The sequence below is a fragment of the Mytilus edulis genome, chromosome 12, assembly GCF_963676685.1.
Source record: "Mytilus edulis chromosome 12, xbMytEdul2.2, whole genome shotgun sequence".
In the NCBI taxonomy this organism is placed as follows: Eukaryota; Metazoa; Mollusca; class Bivalvia; order Mytilida; family Mytilidae; genus Mytilus; species Mytilus edulis.
The window spans coordinates 26,945,700-26,965,668 of record NC_092355.1 but is presented as its reverse complement, the minus strand read 5'-3'; the positions used below and the strand labels follow the sequence as shown (position 1 = coordinate 26,965,668).

Here is a 19,969-nt window from a genome sequence, read left to right as displayed (position 1 = left end):
ATGTTTTTGTTAGATTAGCTGACATCAGAAAGGCCAAGGGAACACTATGATCACACAAAATATAATATAATGATTGAGCCGGTCAATGAGAAAGTGAAAGCACCACAGGCTTAGGCACAGGCACTGGAAGGTCGACTTTCCATATATAATAGAAATTGTCTTGACCTTAGAATAAGGAAAATAATATTTGATATATTTAAAAGATGTTTTGTTCCTTTCAGCAAATACAATTGTAATAATAAAAAATGATAATAATACCGTAATAATAAAAACAATAAACATGATAAAAATAATGATAATATTAAAAATAATAATAATAACTAATATGAAGCAGGCATTTACTAGGTATTGACAATAAACTTTGATTGATTTGATTTGATTTGGCATTACATGTGAAGGTCTGCATGTATATATTTTTTTTAAATCCAAACATATTTTAAGTTCTAAATCTGTTAAATAAAAGGACATACTGTAACATTTCCGATCTAGGTTCTGTTGTTAGGGATTTTAGCTGTGACATTATTTTAGTTATGCCCTCATATTCAATGTAAACAAAGAAACCATCATCAGGTAATGTTTTTTTCATATCAAATAATAATTAGAAATGAAATTGTTATTGTGTTCCTTCCTATATTTCACTGGACTGTTATATATATATTTCACTCAAAAGTCTCGTGACAAACTAGACCAAAAGAAGGAAGTAGATTTCTGTGCAAAAAAAGTGACAAAAAAAGTTAACGATTTTAAGTAGGATTTTTTTATCTTTTTTTTTTTTCTACTGTATACTGGATGAATCCTTTATTATTTTAAGATGGTTACATATAAGAACTAATCTTTCCTGGCTGAGGCACTCGTGGAACAAGGTATCAGGTCCTCTCACGCCTAAATTTTACCCTTTCGTACCCTTCATATAATGATGTTCGCATCTCACACCTCTCCCCTACAAGTATAGGTCTGTTCCGACCCTACATGTATGCACCCAATATTAATTCAAATTCTCTCTTTATTTTTAAACATTGAAAAAAAAAATAGGAATTTATAGCTATACACTAACAATGACTAACCAAAATTTGATTTAAGATTTACATCCAAAAAAAAACGTTGTCAGAATCTCACTTAATTTTTAAACAATGAAAACAAATATTTATAGCAATATACACATGTACCAAAACTCAAATTTATGCATGCTTACAAAATCAGTGAAAAACAAAACCAAAAAAAATGGTGTCAACGTGTACATAGGGTGAGAAAGTGAAAAGGGACAAACGTGAATGAGCATAAACATGTTTTTGGGCGATCGTACCCGGCTTCTTGAAATACATTGAAATATAACTAACAGTGTTTTACAAAATAATAAAACGAACACTCTAATTTATGAGAAACTGAGAAATTCTAATGAACTCTACAATTTTAAAACTTGTAAAAATAGTGAAATTCATAAAGTATTGACATCATTTCAATAACATCAACAATATTATAACAAAAATCTGACCAAAGGTCATCAAACTGCTAAAGACTACCAATGGGTCTTCAACACAAGCTTGAAAATCCTGACCCTGGATTTATTAGATAAGGTTATCTCCCTTTTGCTTGTTTTCTCCTACTGGTTATTGTTCAAACAGTCTGAATGTTTGCTTGCTTGTGATTCATGAGGCTGTTAATGGGGTTTACAGAATAGAGAATAATGGGCAAGAAACAAAGAATAAAGAAAAATGGAGTGCTAAAATAGAAAGAATAACTGCAAAAATTGATTACAGAAAAGAACAATTGTCCAGAATATAATATAATTCACTTGATAAAGTAATAACAGAATAGCCATTATTTTTAAAGATAAAGAAAATTTAAGAATACAGAAATGAAGGACCTCACATCTATACCCTCAGACATGTTTGCAAATTTGGTTGAAATTTTTTAATGAGCAAGTAAACATCGACTGTAGAATTGTATAATTTGTATGAAATATATCTTTTCCTTTACTAAAATCTTCTTTACTTTTCCTTAATTGATAATGCCAATACAATTTTTTCAATGACATAGCTTCAAATTAATGTAGACATACATAACAGAAAAACTCTGGAGGGATAAAATTACACCATTTATGTGTTGTAAAAATTGTATGTTTTCTGGCTCATGATGTAAGGGTTGCAGAGGGTTATGCACATGTAAAAAAGGAAAGAAGTGGAAGATAACAAAGGGAGAATCAAATCTCATATTATTCAAAAGAGAGACCATCAAAGTCATGGCAACAATAAATTTTTTTTGTGGTGCATGTACTGATTTTTTTTCATAGATGGATACCTCATTTCTTTGGCTTTTTTTTCTCATTTTTTATAGGCAAACTTCAGTCTACAATACATTACACAAAACAAAACAAAAACAAAGACGGAGCAGCACACCCCACCCCCCCCCCCCCCCCAAAAAAAAAAACAACAAAAAAAATGTACCAAAACAACCAAAGTTTGATATGAGGTGCTGTGGAAGAGTATGCATATATCCTCTTTATAAGGCACCTGTTTCGTTGCACATTGCACGTCTCAAGTACAAATCAAAACTTAGTCTGTAAAATATCAAAGTGATATTATTAAGAACTCAAAAAAAATTTTAGGCTGGATTATTTGCATAACAACAGCAAATATATGATATTTTCAAGAAAGAAAAAAGTGGAATAAAAATTGGTAAACACATGCATGGACATTATACTAGACATAGCAATAAATTATAATATGATTATTTTTTCTTTCTTTCAGGAAATGATTGAATGGGTTCCCAACCATCTAGTTTGCCATCAAATAGGCATCTCAAAGGATTTGTTGTAACAAAACAACTCAGCGCTCGTCGTAAAATAAATTCCTCAACTCTTTCAAAGAAACTTTCATATTCAGAAATTTTAACTCTTGTTGAATATGATGCTCGTGATTTCTTAGATAAAAGTGCTTATGCAAAAGACAAACTAAGAAGACCTCATTCTGAGAAAATTATAAGTTTAAGTGAAATCACCGATTTGACAGAATCTGACGACAGCCATCCAAAAAAATTGAGAACATTTCCAACAGCAGTTTCAAAACCAAATGCAACTAAGAAAGCAAGTATCTTAAAAGAAAATGGAACAAGCCAAATCTGTTCACTGCCCAAAATAGTAACTGTCCAGGGAAAAGATAAACATACAAAAGATTCTCCAAATAAGTCATCTTATATAAGTAGGAACAACGGAAAAAATATGGAGCAAACCACAGAATTTAACCATTTGGATCATTGGGTCCATAAGAATGACCCTTACGTAGAGAAATCTGATATACATCATCATACAACATCAAATCAACATGAATCTGCTACAAAAAGTGGGGAAAACAAAATGGATGCCAAATTAAACAAAATGGATGCCAAACAGGAGGTAAAAGAAGAGGATGAAAATATCAATGAAGAAATTGTTGTTATTGACAGTGTACCAGAAGACGTATTTGAAGAGCAAAAAAGGGGAAAAAGGGAAAAAATTATAAAAGCTGTAAAAGATATTTCAACATGCCAACATGAAAGAACAACAGACGGATATTATACAGAGTCTCTAAGGGCAGATATTTATGAGATGTATCAATTTTATTTTTCGTTCAAAATTCATTCTTTGGAAAGACGTGTCCGATTCCGTCATGAAGTTTTGGAAGACATCATGAAGGCAGAGGACAATATACTCATTACATTTTGTAGGTTAAGTCAGGAAATAATGAAAAATGGTTACCGAAACTCAGAAGGAAAATCAGTTGCAGGATTATTCAAACCATTAAAGAATATGTTAGGATTTTTAATGAATTTATCTGACTTACTTAACCCAATAGTTTGCAAGACAATTCTGGATCAGACAGAGTTTATGAATTCGTTGATACAAAAACTGAATGAGCTGGCAACACCCCATTTGAATAAAGAGTTGAAGGTAATTAATGTTACTACGTTTGTTTTTTGTATTATGTTATTAAACCAGACACTCTTAATTGGGTTGTACAAGTACCGGTAATCGAAATTATTTTTATAATTGTATCCTAAACCACAGACTGATTTTTTTAACGGGAGATACATAAAAAAATGTTAAAATCCACAAATTCAACAAAATATTGTGTGTCAAATATTTTCAGTACTTCAGTTGGCTATCAGCCTCTATATTTTTTGTTTCAATTAACGCATTTATTTATTTTAATTTTATTTAGTTGTCTGTTAATGAATAATTTTATGGACATGGAACAAATATTTTGAGAAATAATTTCATTTTCTAGGTACACAATGTATGAAAATCAAGATTTTAAACTGTATTACCTCTTCAGCCATTTTTATTTTGCAATTTTAATACACTATGTTTTTCAGTTATAGTGCATATACATGTATATGTATTCCTGATTTAATCCTCTATTTTTTTTTTGCTTTACTGTTCTAGTTGGGTTTTTTCTAGGAAAATGATACCATTTTACTTGGCCTTTACATGGGAATTTGTCATAATATTGCACAAAAGGAGGAATTAACTGGCGAATTAAAAGAAGTTGGTATTGTTGAAGCAGTCAAACCCTATTTGAACTCATACCAAGAAAGAAAACAACTGACGAGCTTGGCAGTTCTAGCAAATGTCATTAACGAAGAAGAGAGTGAAATTTTAAAAAGCAACGAAGGTTTGATAGAATATACCATAAAGAGCCTTAAACAAGCAATGAATAACAAAATGAGGAGAACTGGATTTGGTTGGTCAGTTCGAGAAACTGTTAGGAGTAAGTAGAAAAAAGATAATGTCATGTGACTTTGTACACAGAAAATGCATAAAAAAAGATGATGTCATGTGACTTTGTACACAGAAAATAAAAAGATGATGCCATGTGACTTAGTACACAGATATATACAAATGGATGATGTAATGTTACAATGTACACAGAAAATAAAAAGATAATGTCATGGGACTTTGTACACAGAAAAAAAAATGATGTAATGTTACAATGTACACAGAAAAAAAATGATGTAATGTTACAATGTACACAGAAAAAAAATGATGATAGCATGGTACTTTGTACACAGATTAAAACAAAAAGAAGGTAATGTGATAATGTCATGTTACTTTGTACACAGAAAATGAAAGAAAAAAAAATGATGCCATGTCGCCCATGTGACTGTACTCTGAATTGATTCATCATTTAAAAATTGCACTACTAAAATATAAAATAAGAAGATAGGGTATGATTGCCAACGAGACATTAAAACACCAAAACGTGACTAAATGAAACCGAAATAAACAAGTTTTGGTCACTTTAGCCTTGTACAGGAATTAAATTTTTTGCTAATTTTGAAAATTGAGCCTTATTTTCACATAATAAGTAAAGAATATAAATAGAAGTTTTAATTTTCTAGCAATCAGAATGGTGGCAAAGAATGACAATAACAAAAGAACAGTCTATACATGTGGAGCAGTTCCATTATTAGTTGAGCTAGCTAACCAACCTGGAGATGCAGAGGAGCAAAGAGGTAGGATGCCTTATAAGGTGGTACATAACACTACAGGGAGATAACTCTGTAATCATCATCTAAATATTTTTGTCACGTTTTTATATTAAGCTTTTCAATAATCAAAATTAGTGTTTGTCAAACTGCTATATAGCCAATTAAATTTTTACAATCAAGTAAGGTTTAATTTTTTTAATTTTTTTTTATATTCATGTCAAAGTAAATAGCAAAATTGAACAAGCCAAATTAATTTCAGTCAAGGTGTTTGGTTACTGTAACACCCCGTAAGGCCAAATGAAATAGTATGTGTGGTTCCAGTTACATCTTAAAAAAAGTTAGGGTAGGTAGGTAGGGATTTTTTTTAATTTTATGGTTTTTTTTTACATTGAGTTTATGGGAGCATCATTCTGACTTTAACAGTGCTTAATAAAAAATGACAATAAAATCTTTAGGCTAATTTCAAGAAGAAAAAGTAGGGAAGGTAGGGTTACTAGAACCACACAAATATTTTTATTTGGCCTTATAATGTGGATTCAATTTTTACCACAGATACTAATTTTGGTGGATAGAGCAAAAAATAGCATCTTCATTGTTTTTCTTTTGTTGTTTTGCCAAATTCTGAAATCAGGCCTTTAGAAAATGTATTCAGTATTTCTTTTAACATACAAATTCTGGTTTACTTCAACTAAAGAAAGATTATTGGCACTTACATAAATTTAAACCCATAAAAGATGATTTTCAAATCAATGAAAAACTGATGAAGAAGAGATACATATAGGTAAAAAACAAAACTAAGGCAAAAGCATACACTTTGAAATCACCCGCCATGAGAATCAACACTCAGTCCTACTGTCACAATCTGTAAAATTGCAAACCAGACAACTGTATATACTAATATCTAATAAGAAAGTATGATGTAAGTTATTTTGTTCATTTTTCAGAGGCTGTTGAAGCTTTGTGGAGTTTATCTTTTGACCAACAGAATCAGACTGAGATTATAAATGACCAAGAATGTGGAGTCATTGATACGTTTGTCAAACTTTACAAGTCAGCAGAGGATAAGGGGGTTAGGAGAATCTGTGGAAAAGCTCTCTGGACAATGAAAAGTAGCTTGAAAAATTGTCAACATTATAAAAAAATTGGTAAGTCTAGGTTAGGAGAATTTACACTTTATGAATGAAAAGATAGGAGAAAACACTCTGTATGAATGTAAAGATAGGATAATTTTACTATGTGAAAATAAAAAGATAGGATAATTTTACTATGTGAAAATAAAAAGATTGGATAATTTGCTACAAAAAATGTATTTGTTAGTGAAACAATAGGATAGTTTACTCTTTGTGAATAAAAAGATATGAGAATTTACTATTTGTTAGTGAAACAATAGGATAATTTACTCTTTGTGAATAAAAAGATGTAAGAATTAACTCTTTGTGAGTGAAAAGATAGCAGAATTTACTCTATGTTAGTGAAAAGATAATTTGTTCTTTGTGAATGAAAAGATAGGATAGTTTACTCATTGTGAGTGAAAAGATAGGAGAATTTATTCTTTGTGAATGAAATGATGGGAGAATTAACTGTTAAATGTTAGTGAATAGATAGTAGAATTTACTCTCTGTGAATAAAAAGATAGAAGAGTTTTTATTTTAGTCCAAAATAAGGGATTTAATTTGCTTGCAAGTAAATAACCACATAATAGTGTTATAATATCTGATTTGGTGATGGTTTTATATTCTTGTAGTATTATTAAGCATATTATGATAAAAAAGCCAATATTTTATATCCGATTGTGATACTGAAGAAACAAATCTTTTAAACTCTTTTTTTTTGTTAATCAGGAGAGGAATTCAGCTTTTTACCAGTAACACCAAGGGAATCAGAACAACGTGACACCCATGTCATGGTCAGTTATAACTGGGGTCATCAGAGTATAGTGAAGGAGATTTGTGGTCAGTTACGTAATAATGGAATCAAGGTGTGGATGGATATTGATGATATGCATGGTTCTACACTCCAGGCTATGGCTCATGCGGTAGAGAAGGCGGACATTGTCTTAGTATGCTACTCACAGAATTATAAAAACAGTGATAACTGCAGGGCAGGTAAGATTATGAGATAATCAGATTATCTAGAAATAGGTCTTTTTAGGGCTGTTCAATTTTAAATCATCTGTGGAATCATTTATTTTTTTGTGGGTATGAATTTTTGTGAATTAAGGAAAAATTTCATTTTCATGGATATTTAATTTCGTGGTTTGAACAAATTTGAATACAAGCTTGTAGAAAATTTATATTTCATTGAACATTGAAATTCGTAGTTCACCTGTGTCCACGAATTTCACAAATATTGGTGTCCTGGCAACCAATAAAAATGAATTCACAGTATTTGGTTCCAAGGTAAGACATGTTTGTAATGGGATAGTCTATGGGGCTATGAAGCCAATTTTAGAATTTTGTTCACACTTACATTTTCACTTTTTAAAATTATCACATCTACCAGTAGTTGAAATTTAAAAAGTCTGTCCATGCATTTTTGAATTGAACAACCTCAGTCCTCAGGTCATATATGCCTCACAGCAGTTTTATGAACAATTATAATACTGATCTAATTATTTCAATCACATTATGATATAATTTGTATGCATGAAATGTTAAGATGTGGTATAATTGCCAATGAGTCAACTCCCCACAAGGAAAATTTAACAACTATAGGTAACTCACTGTATGGCCTTCATCAATGAGTAAAACCCATACCACAAAGTCAGTTGTAAAAGGTCTCCTATTTTTTTATGATTCTCAAGAGCCTCATTCTTTAATATAAAATTAAAAATCTAATTTTTTTTCTAACCTACATTAGAATATTAATAAAAAGAAGATGAGCATTAATCTTAAAATATATTTTAATGAAGACAAAAGAACCGTGCATTCTGTAAGCAGGACATTTATCAATCATCTAGCTTCCATCTATAATATCTAGCATTGCATGTTTACTAACCCAAAAGCAATTATTGCCAATTTAGAAATTGTATGTTCAAAGAAGTTAGTTTTATACAGATTTCACTGTACTTTATTTCTGTTTACAGAGGCTGAGTATGCTTTCCAACTGAAAAAGAAAGTAATCCCATTAAAGATGGAGAAAGCCTACAAAGCAGATGGATGGCTTGGGTTTATTATTGGTGCCAAATTATTTTATGACTTCAGTGGAAAATATCCATTTGAAAAGAAAATGACAGAGCTGATAAATGAAGTTCAGAGTTCATTACAAAGTATGAAAGGTGTCACCATCCAAGTGCCAAATGCAGAGGTCCAAGTTCAAGTTAAAGTAAGTATGTTTTATTGTAGAATGATCTGGATAGAGCATTCCTTAATTCTTTTTTTGCTTCATTTTCTAAACCATTTTTCTCTGTTGTTTATTTATTTTCTCCATTATTCCCAATACTTTACTTTTCTACATTTGAAAATGCCTGTACCAAGTCAGGAATATGACAGTTCTTGTCCATTCGTTTTTGATGCGTTTTGTTATTTGATTTTGCCATGTGATTATGGACTTTCCGAATTGTTTTTCCTCTGAGTTCAGTATTTTTGTGATTTTACTTTTTATCTTTAATACTCAATTATTTTCTATTCTTTTTTTTTCATAATTTTCTCCATTTCTTCTACACATCTTTGCACATAGAATCCAATGTGAACCCTAAGTCTTCACAGAGTTTTGTTTGATGAATTTTTGTTTAATTCAACATCTGTCTCTGTTTAATCTACTGGCTGAAAATAATCATGGTATTGTTTTTACAGCCACAACAATCAGCATCATCAACATCAGCTGCAGTTGCATCATTACCTGTGCCTAGAACAAAGTCATCAGATGTAGAGAAAGTAAAGAAATGGTCACCGCAGCATGTTGGAAAATGGCTGGATAAAAATCAGTTACCAAGGTATTTATGTATATAGCAAGTGAGATGTTTTGCAAGCGATAAAACCAGGTTAAATCCACCATTTTCTAAATGAGAAAATGCCTGTACCAAGTCAGGAAAATGACAGTTGTTGTCCATTCGTTTGATATGTTTGAGGTTTTGATTTTTTCCATTTGATTAGTGATTTTTGTTTCGATTTTCCTTAGAGTTCAGTATTTTTGGGATTTTATTTTTCACCTGCCCAAGATTATTAGAGTAAAATCTTACTGTAGGAATAAGAGCGTAAATGAATTCACCTTGTCCATTTTTCTGTACATCCTACAAATATTTTCATCCTATATTTCTCAAAAACGACCTGAAGTAACTTTATATTTGTTAAGCAGCAATTATTAAGCCCTGACCTATTAGATAGAAAGTACCTGTTTTCTATACTTTGAAATTTTAAATATGGTGAATTAATAAAAAAAATTACTACTATACACAATGACTTCATATAAGGGCAGTAGCTCAGTAGTAATAACTTAATTTCTTTTTCTTAATATATACAATAACATGAAGGTGTAAGCTTAGCACTGCATGTCTGAAATGGAAAATGCCCAACAAAACTAATTTAATAATTTTTAAAACAAGCATCCTGAGTTAGATGCTTCACAATTGGAAATTGGTAGAGCAGGTGCACCATTGTTAAGTTATTCAAAAAGATTATTTCAATGAACAGGAAAAGATTCATGAATAAGTATTGATGTACAAATCTAACGTTTAATCAAATTTGAGGATATGTAGTCAATACTTGGTCAAAAGGGAGGTAATTTGAATCTATATCTATTCTTTTCCTTCTTAAACCAGATAAATCTATGTAAGTATGCATATGAAAACCTAAATAATGAGACCTCCACCTCTTATTTACAAATTAAAAAAAAAGACTTATTTGATGAACCATATGGAAATATATGTCTACAGAATACTAAATTTTATGCTGGTATTTTTAGCATTCAAGCAGCACAACCCAAGCAATTTATCTATGCCTTACTTATTAATTCTATATACAACAGTTTATTATGAGACTCTCTTATTAGTCCCAGACATCTATAACCACAAGTCTGAAATTACTTATATATTAGAAAGAGGTCACATGTAAAGGTGGTACAATTGATATAAATTTTGTTTTGTGATCAGTGATAAAAATAAAAGAAATTGCTATCGTATTTTTTCAAAATTTTCATAATATTTTATTATATTTTGACAGGAATTTACTGGGAAGATTGAGTGGACTAGAAATAGCTTTCTTACATGTTTTAGTTCAAGAAGTGAGTAATATTACAATTTTGAATTTAGAAGTCTTATTGAAATACTGTTAACCAACTAATTTTCTTAAGACATTTATTTTTCACAACTTTTGCAGGTAGAAAAATAACATGAATAAAAATTGTCAGAATATATTGAACTTGAATTTTCCTAATTTATCTTCATCAAGCAAATTTTACAATATTGAAAAATTTAAACTTTGCAAAAAATGGATTAGAAGGGTCTAAATGCGAAATAAAGTAAACGCAAAAATAAGTTGGTTTACACTGTAATCAACTGTTTTTATCAACAACTTTTTGTCAGCATAGTAGTATCTGTCATAATTTTTTTTAATAATTGTTTATTATTAAAATCTTGCTTATATTTTATAAACCAGATATTACAAGTTCATACAATTTTAGAGCTAAAAAGTGCTGATTAGAATTTTTTATTTCACATTGATACAGCATTTGAATTTTTTATGCCCCACCTACGATAGTTTTTGTTCAAGGTAGTTTCTGATGAACTTGAAACTTAGTACACATGTTCCCTTTGGTCTGATCTTTCTATTTTTAATGCCAAATTAGATTTTTACCCAATTTTAGGGTCTGTTGAACATGGAAAATGATAGTGCAAGTGGGGCATCCACGTACTTTGGACACATTCTTGTTTTCTTAAGTGACTGTATAAATATCAGAGATTTCTGGTTAATGTGAACAGGAATTAGATTAAGCAACAGACCATGCAAGTCTAAATAAGTCCTTTCAGTAATTATAAAGACTAAAATATATATCTTATATTATTTTTGTTTTCATCACAAATTGTATTTTTAATGTGGTTTGACATCTAGATAAATAACACCCTCTACATATTATTTATCTCTTTCAGTCACCTGATGTATTTTACAAGACCATTGCAGATCAATTGAATGTAAAAGACATTTTAACAATGGCCAAGCTCAGATTTGCTATGGAGGCACTAGATGTTAATATATAGGATAATACATGAAAGACTTGAAATACAGATTAAAGTTCATAACATTTGGAATTTGAAGTAGACGCTAGACAGATATATTTCTGGAGTAGCTGATTGTGAGAAAAATTACTGTGGATTCATTTATATTCGTTGGCACCAATTTCCGTAGATTAAGGAATATAGTAATTTCAGCAATATGTGTTTTCCTGCATTTACCATTTATAATCTATATAATATGGGGAAAAAAAGGTACTTAAAATTATAGTTCTCCTTTACCAACAAAATCAATGAAATTGGTATCCCACCAAAATAATGAATTCCCAGTACAAGAGAATAATTTGTAATGGTGAAGGTTCATACGAGTTGTTAGTATCTGTATTAACTCTAATTAATGTGATTTGTTTTTAAAAGGATTCTTTTATTTGTTTATACTCTTAATTCTTGCCCTATAAGAGATATTTTTACATTTTATTTGTGTTAAAGATATAAATAAAGTTCTTGACAATCATTAGTACTGAATATATAAACACTTGAAGCATATTGTTTTATAAAATAAAGAAAATTTTGCTGATGTAGATTTCATTAGGGAATGACTGTAATAATTTTTCTGTCTACTGTGGATTCATTATTATTCGTCTCGTCCTGAATATGCATGAAATATTTACCACTGGACGTTAAGCAACCAACAATCAATCAATCATTATTATTCGTTTGATATCAATTTTCGTGGATTTTGTGGGTAAATGTGAACCACGTAATTATCAACTAATGACAATTTTTCTATAGGCTTGTATGCAGACTTCCACAAAACCATGAAATTAAATATTCACAAACGTCTAAGTTTTCCTTAACCCAAGAAAATTGGAGGACTTTGGGTAGAAAACTTTCGTCAAAATTTGCTTGGCTTGTATGATGTGTCAAATATAGAAGGTCTGGAACAACTGCATGCAAGCTCATTTCGGAGCCTTTTATAGCATTAAGTTTGAAAAATGAATTGTTTACATGTCCATAGATACAAAAAAAAAATGATGTCATGTTTCTATGACGTAATTAAGATTAACACATTATTGATCTACAGTTGTATCATGGGCAAAGATATAATCATATTTGTATATTGGTCTGGTGATTTATATTCATGCCTATCATGAAAAGTCTTTATTTATATTCTATCAAAAATATGATAATCTTTTTATTTATAATCTTCATTTTAAAAAGTGTTATACAATTTTTATACTCAAAACTATGTTTTATTTTTTATTAATAAAACCTATATTTTTATTTTGTGTATTTTATTTATCTTCCATGAATGAAGTTTACTTTGCATAACATAAAAATAAGACAATTTGTATGATTGTCAATGAGACAGCTCCAGGAGTTAAAAAATCCACTAGCTCGACGCCCGGTACTACATCATTTAGGCCTTGGGCAACCGAAACTTGTTTCCCAATATGCCCGTCGGACTAGTAACAAAAAATTCTTGGCGTTTCTAAAATAGAAAGGGGAAAATCCCCTCATCACTATTCTATCGATCTTAGCCAATCAGATTCGACTACTTCATCAGGGATTCCCAGAATTTGAACTAATTTTTTGTTTTAAAATAGAACAAGTAACTCGGGGTGGTCCAGTACTTTCAATATCGATGTGTCAGTACAGGGGATATTGTAAATTGCTTATGCAACCTGATTGTGCCTCCTTCTGAATAATTTATTGCAATATAAAGGTGAATCCCTTTTGACAGCAGAAACCTGACTTTTGTCAGATATAAATTTGTAACATGTTCACATGTTATGGACGCCATTTTGTTTTTGTATTATACCCATGTATATCAGTGGTCAAGACTTGAACCATCTTGGGATTTGTTCAACTCATTATTACAGAATTTTCAGTGAATATTCAATTATTGATTAATTGAATATATCTGCTAATGGGATATTTTCTGACATAATTTTTGGGTAATCAATTTGCAAAAATCTACTGTACAACAGATAACAACTGTTAAGTTTATAGAATTCATGCTTATTGCAGCAAATTACAGTCATTTGCAGACCAAGGTGACAAAAGACTCCCACACTACCCTCAATGCTGTGCAAATTCATACTTTATTGGGCCTTGATGAGTCTTTTGTAGGCAAAACCTGCGTCTGGCGTATAAAAATTATAAATCTGCTATCTTTGATAAGTTTTTGTCTCGCCTTGACGGATTCAAAAAGCGAGACATAGCTATGCTGTTTACGGCATCGGCGTCGGCGGCAATGACGGTGTCAACAATGTATTAGTTTGTGATTAGGTCAGTTAATGGGGAATCACTAGTGGTAGGTCAATGATATTTGGTAAGCAAATGTATAAGCATATGGATATCTCATTTACATGGATATTATTTGGACCCACCCCTTCAGTCATGGTCGATTGAATTTGAAACTTTTGCTTAGTTTACATGTATTAGTTTGTGATTAGGTCAGATTATGGGGAATCACTAGTGGTAGGTCAATGATATTTGGTATGTAGTTGTATAAGCATTGGTATATTTCATTTCCATTGAGATTATATAGCCCTTCCCCTCAGTCATGGTCTATTGACTTTGAAACTTTTGCTTAGTTTACATGTATTAGTTTGTGATTAGGTGACAGTTTAAGATAAACCATTAAAAGGATATTTGGCATTTGCAAGAGAGGGACGAAAGATATCAAATGGACAGTAAAACTCATTAAACTAAAACAAACTAACAACGGCATGGCTAAAAATGAAAAAAACAACAACAAACAACAGCACACATGACATAACATATAAAACTAAAGAATAAACAACACGAACCCCACCAAAAAACTAGGAGTGATCTCAGGTTCTCCGGAAAGGTAAGCAGATCCTGCTCCACATGTGGCACCCGTCGTGTTGCTTATGTGATAACAAATCCGGTAAATAGTCTATTTCGGTAGGTCACATTCATGAACGGAAAGGGGATTGTAGTTACTACGTAATGAACATATCCGATATCATTTGTGAAACGGTTATTCCATAACGGTCAACCAACTCGTGATGGCGTCCGTAAAATTTACAAAGGGATGCAAGTTTCATTGCCATGGAGATTATATAACCCCACACCCTCATTATGGTTCATTGGCCTTGAACTTTTTACGTAGATCACAAGTTAATGTTTGTGTTTAGGTTTGTTTAAAGGGAATGACTTTTCAGTGTGATTTCAGTGGTATTTGGTATGCAGTTGTATTAGCACTGGCATATATCATTTCCATGGAAATTGTTTAGCACTGTACCTTCAGTCATGGTTCATTGACTTTGAATATTTGCATTACTTACATATTAAAGTATTGCTATTTTAATTTTAACATTTGCATTATCAAAATAACAAATAGGCGCGACATATCTCTGTTTTAACAGTTTAATTATAACACCAATGGGTTTATGTCACTACTGGTGGAGGTTTCCTCCCCGTTGCTACCACAGGCCCAGTAGTCGGCACTTCTGTGATGACATGAATAATCATTGATATGGTAATATGAATAAGTTAACTGTTTACAATGTTTTGAATTGTTCGTAAATCGTAGGATTTTTTCTACCCCGGGAATATATTACCTTAGCCGTACTTGTGAAACTCTTTTTTTGTAATCCTTAATCTCTTCAATTTTGACTTTATTTGAACTTTTAACGTTTTTAACGGCACTGATGAGTCCTTTGTAGACAAAACGTGCATTTGACGTACACAATTATTAGCCTGGTATCTTTTTTAAATTAGTTTTTTAAAGTTATTATACTAATCTTATAAATACACCTAGAACATGCTATGTTGATACTATGAGAGCCGTAAAGAGAAAGTTTACAATTAAGATTTTTATATTCGAATTAGTATAATAAATTTTCATAGGATAGACTTTTAATGCAAAGACAAAATAAGAAATAATGTTCTATTAACAAAAGAATCCATGGTTAAAAATAAGAAATTACACTATTAGATATTTATGAACATGTTAACCGTGGTGTAGCTTTTGGCGTTGGTGCTGCTTAAAGTAAACACTTTTCAGTCAATCATGAACAGGTAGGTTACGTTTCCAAAGATCTTTTTAGAGTACATACAATCTAAAACTCTTTCATCTTGCAATATTATTACAACATTAGATTTTTCTACACTTGACACAAGTATTCCGAATTCCAAACTACATGACAAATTGAAAGAATTTTCATAAAAAAATTATGGCCAGCGTAGATACAAGTATCTTGTCTTAGGGAGAGATACATTCTACTTTGTAAAAAAATCACTCTGAAACTGAGATTATCAAGATGCTTGATTTCTTGATTGACAACATATTTGTTACGTTTGGAGGACGTGTTTTTCAACAAACAATCGACATTCCCATGGGAACAAACTGTGCCCCTCTTCTTGCCGACCTGTTCTCCTTTATTCATATGAGGTTGAATTCATACGGGAACGTATTGGGAAGAAAGGAAACAAGTTAGCAGTATCCTTTAACTTAACTTTCCGCTATATAGTGATGTTCTGTCACTAAATAATTCGAAATTAGGTGACTATGTTGAACGCATATATCCCATCGAACTTGAGATAAAGAATACAACAGATACAGTTAAGTCTGCCTCATATCATGCCTTACATCTAGAAATTGACAATGAAGGTCGGTTGAAAATAAAACATGACAAAGTTATCAAAGGTACCAGGATTATAATTTAGTACGCCAGACAAAAGAGATGATTTCAGCTTCCCAATTGTGAACTTTCCATTTCAATGTAGCAACATTCCAGCAGCGCCTACATACGGAGTATATATCTCCCAGTTGATTCGATACTCCAGTGCTTGTATTTCCTATTATGATTCCTTGATAGAAGGTTGCTGCTCACAAGGAAGTTATTAAACCAAGAGTTCCAATTTGTGAAGTTGAAATTATCCTTTCGAAAGTTTTCAGGACGCTATCACGAGTTGGTTGACCGTTATGGAATATCCGTTTCACAGATGATAGCGGGTAAGTTCATAATACCGTAATTAAAATCCCGTCCCCTTTTCCCGAATGCGACCTACCGAATTATACTTATTACCGGATTTGTACTACCACGAGCAACACGATGTGTGCCACATGTGGAGCAGGATCTGCTTACCCTTCCTTAACACTTAAGATTACCCCAAGTTTTTGGTGGGATTCTTATTGCTCAGTCTTTAGTTTTCTATGTTGTGTTTGGTGTACTATTATTTGTCAGTTTGTCTTTTTTCATTTTTAGCCATGTCGTTGTCAATGTTTTTTCTACTTATGAGTTTGAATGTCCCTCTGGTATCTTTCGGCTTTCTTTTAAGCGGATTCCTTTATTTTTTTAAACCAATTTGTCATAAAACTCCAAGGCGCAAATGAGATATTTTAGTCTGTCCGGTTGTTACATATTTTGATTAAAAAAATTCACTGATTCTTATCGACTGGTACATAAATCTATTTTTTACACGTTCAAAGAACCAGAAAAGTCAAGTCTTGTTTGTAGGTCATTTAATGACATATAAGTTATCATTTGGCCTTTAGTTGACAGCTACGTCATTAACAAACGTATATCATTGTTTTTATATTGAGCACATGATTTAAATGTATATCTTTACCAATCATATGATGCCTTTATCAATAACTTTTATCATAATTGTGATATCAAATACGTAATATTCTTTTTATGTATAACCTTTATTATCACAATGTTATACGATTTTTATTCATTGATATTTGAAAATTTATTCATACACCTTTTTCCTTGTTCTAATTAGCCCTCCCCATCCCCAATACATTTTTTTTCTAAAAATATCCATCACTTTGTGTAAAAGTTGAAAGCAAAGAAAAAAAAACCAGATTTTAGAAATGAAATCTGTTAATTGCAGTCAACAAACCTAATGGTTAACGTCCTTTCTAGTTAAAACATAATAACCTACTCTTGTTTATTTCAAATGTTTCTGCTAATTTAAAAAAAAAATGTTTCAATATTACAATGAAACGTATGATGCATATTTTCATTTATCATATGCATAACAATCATTTTTCAAATTAAAATTCTACTAAATGAAGTTCAACTTTGGTTCATTTTCTTTTTGTGTTCAAAGATCGGTAATTCCGTAGAAGTTGAAAATAATATGGAGCGTAAAATAATCTGTCAAGTGAAATGAACGGTATTTTTAGTTCAGTGGTTGTCGTTTGCTGGTAGTTTGCTGTTATGTGTGAGCCAAGGCTCCGTGGTAAATGTCGTACTTTAACCTATAATTGTTGACTTTTCATACATTGCGACTTGGATGGAGAGTTGTCTCATTGACACTCATACCACATCTTCTTATTTCTATTTAAAAACTAGATATCAACAGGTTTATCAAATGTCTCTATACTATTCTTATTTTTCATAACAGATTGCAGACGTCAGCTTACATCAGTTTTGTTGGTGATGCTCGTATTACGAAGTCTCTACTTTCTTACGTATTGTTTTGATGACCTGTTTGTCATTTGGTTCTATTTTGTTTTTTTGCCATGTCGTTGTCAATTTCTCTTCGACATCGTGAGTTTTTAATGTCCCCTTGGTATCTTCCGTCTATTTTTAAACAATGATTTGTTTTTAGATATGATGCATGTAGTTAATACATGACATTTTTATTTTATCACAATTAATGCGATTAAGTGTGACATTTATAGAACATTATGTGTTTTTTAATAACTCTTGATTTTGAACGTTGCTAATTTCTCTTGTTTCTGTGAATTTGTAGGGTGGTTTTTAGTTTGTTATATTTTTACAGCCTATCAAATTAAATTCAAGGTGTACTTTTCGGTATCATCTTGTAAATCTTTTTCAGCTCTTTTTACCTAAGAGAATGTCAGTGATACTTGATATAATTAAGGCTATCTCAGATACAAAAGAGATGCAAAAGGTACCAAAGGGACATTCAAACTCATCAGCAAAAAAAAAATTGACAATGCCATGGCTAAAACAAAGACCAACATAAAAACAACAATACACAAAACACAATACGGAAAATTTAAGACTGATCAACAGAAACCCCAACAAAAAACCGGTGATGATCACAGGTTCTGTGGAAGCGTATGCAGATCCTGCTTAACATGTGCCACCCGTCGTGCTGATCATGTAAGTACAAACCCGGTGATAAATCTAGTTCGGTTAATCACATTCAAGGAAAAGGGTACCTCTGAAATGTCAAAATCGAAGTTTTGACATGATGTATGTCAATAAGTATTCATAACCGTATATCTACTATACATATATAGTTTTGTTTTATGTTATCAGGAAAATAGAATGAATGTTAGTAACAATTTCTTTTTATAAAACACTGTACCGAAAATTTCTCATCTGAAACTCCTAGATATAACTTAACAAATATTTGTTTCTTAACTCAATAATGAGACACAATTTACTTTTTCTTCCATTTGTTAATACAGCTGTAGTGTCATGATTTATAATAAAATATATACTTGTTTTTTTTTAAATCTCTGACTGGTCATTATTGTTAATGTTTGGAAAGGTTCAGTCTATTTTATCGAATTATAAATATATGTATTTACGCAAGCAAAATACGTTATCAATATATCAATTGTTATATAAGGCATATACATGTATCAGTAATTTTTCAAATAGACGGATGTAATACCATATACGGAGAACAGGTATGAGTTGTAGAATCGTGGGAATTGTATCTTAATAACCCATTTAGCCATGGCGTTGTCAATTGATTTTCGACTTATGAGTTTCAAAGTCCCTTTGGTACATTTCGCCCTTCTTTTACCTCTCCTTTACCTTACAGATTAAATTCAGTGTTTCGTGTAAAGTATTTTTAGATCTGTGTTTCATTATTTGGTAAATGTTTTGATCACCTTTTAGTTTAATATGAGAATACTTAGGTAATCTCAAGTTCAGCATTTGTAAACATATTGAATTTTTTCACTTAAATATTTGACACAGTTAAGGTTAACTCTATATGTTTTTTTCGTCGAAAACCATTTATCCTAATTTCCCTAATAATCCTATGGCAACGATTTCTACCTGCTTTTTATTTTTATGACATAATTCTCAAATATTTTGGAGAAAAGTTAAAATAAACGTTGTCCATTATGAAGGTATCGACAGTCATAATCCGTTTCTAGATCAAAACTTGTTTTATGACATTGTCCTCACTATTCTTTGTTTTGTTTGCCAATTAATCACTATTGTTGGTTATGTCTTTACTTTTTTTTCATTATTTTCTCTTCTGTAACCCTTATCCAGACCCTCCTATATAATAGGGGGAAAACCAATAAAAAGTAAAATAACAAAAATGCTAAACTCCGAGGAAAATTCGAAACGGAAA

At 31.1% G+C, this 19,969-nt stretch overlaps 1 protein-coding gene across 1 annotated transcript; it reads left to right on the top strand.

Moving 5' to 3' along the window:
- Positions 1-2,747: 2,747 nt before the first annotated feature.
- On the top strand, positions 2,748-12,916 carry LOC139498152 (uncharacterized; the record flags this gene model as incomplete). The annotated part of the gene is given in 9 exon segments (XM_071286484.1): positions 2,748-3,925; positions 4,436-4,745; positions 5,377-5,490; positions 6,411-6,611; positions 7,308-7,571; positions 8,552-8,790; positions 9,261-9,400; positions 10,626-10,686; positions 11,552-12,916. Coding segments are annotated over 9 exon segments (2,604 nt in total). The 3' UTR covers positions 11,660-12,916.
- Between the last annotated feature and the right edge of the window lie 7,053 nt (positions 12,917-19,969).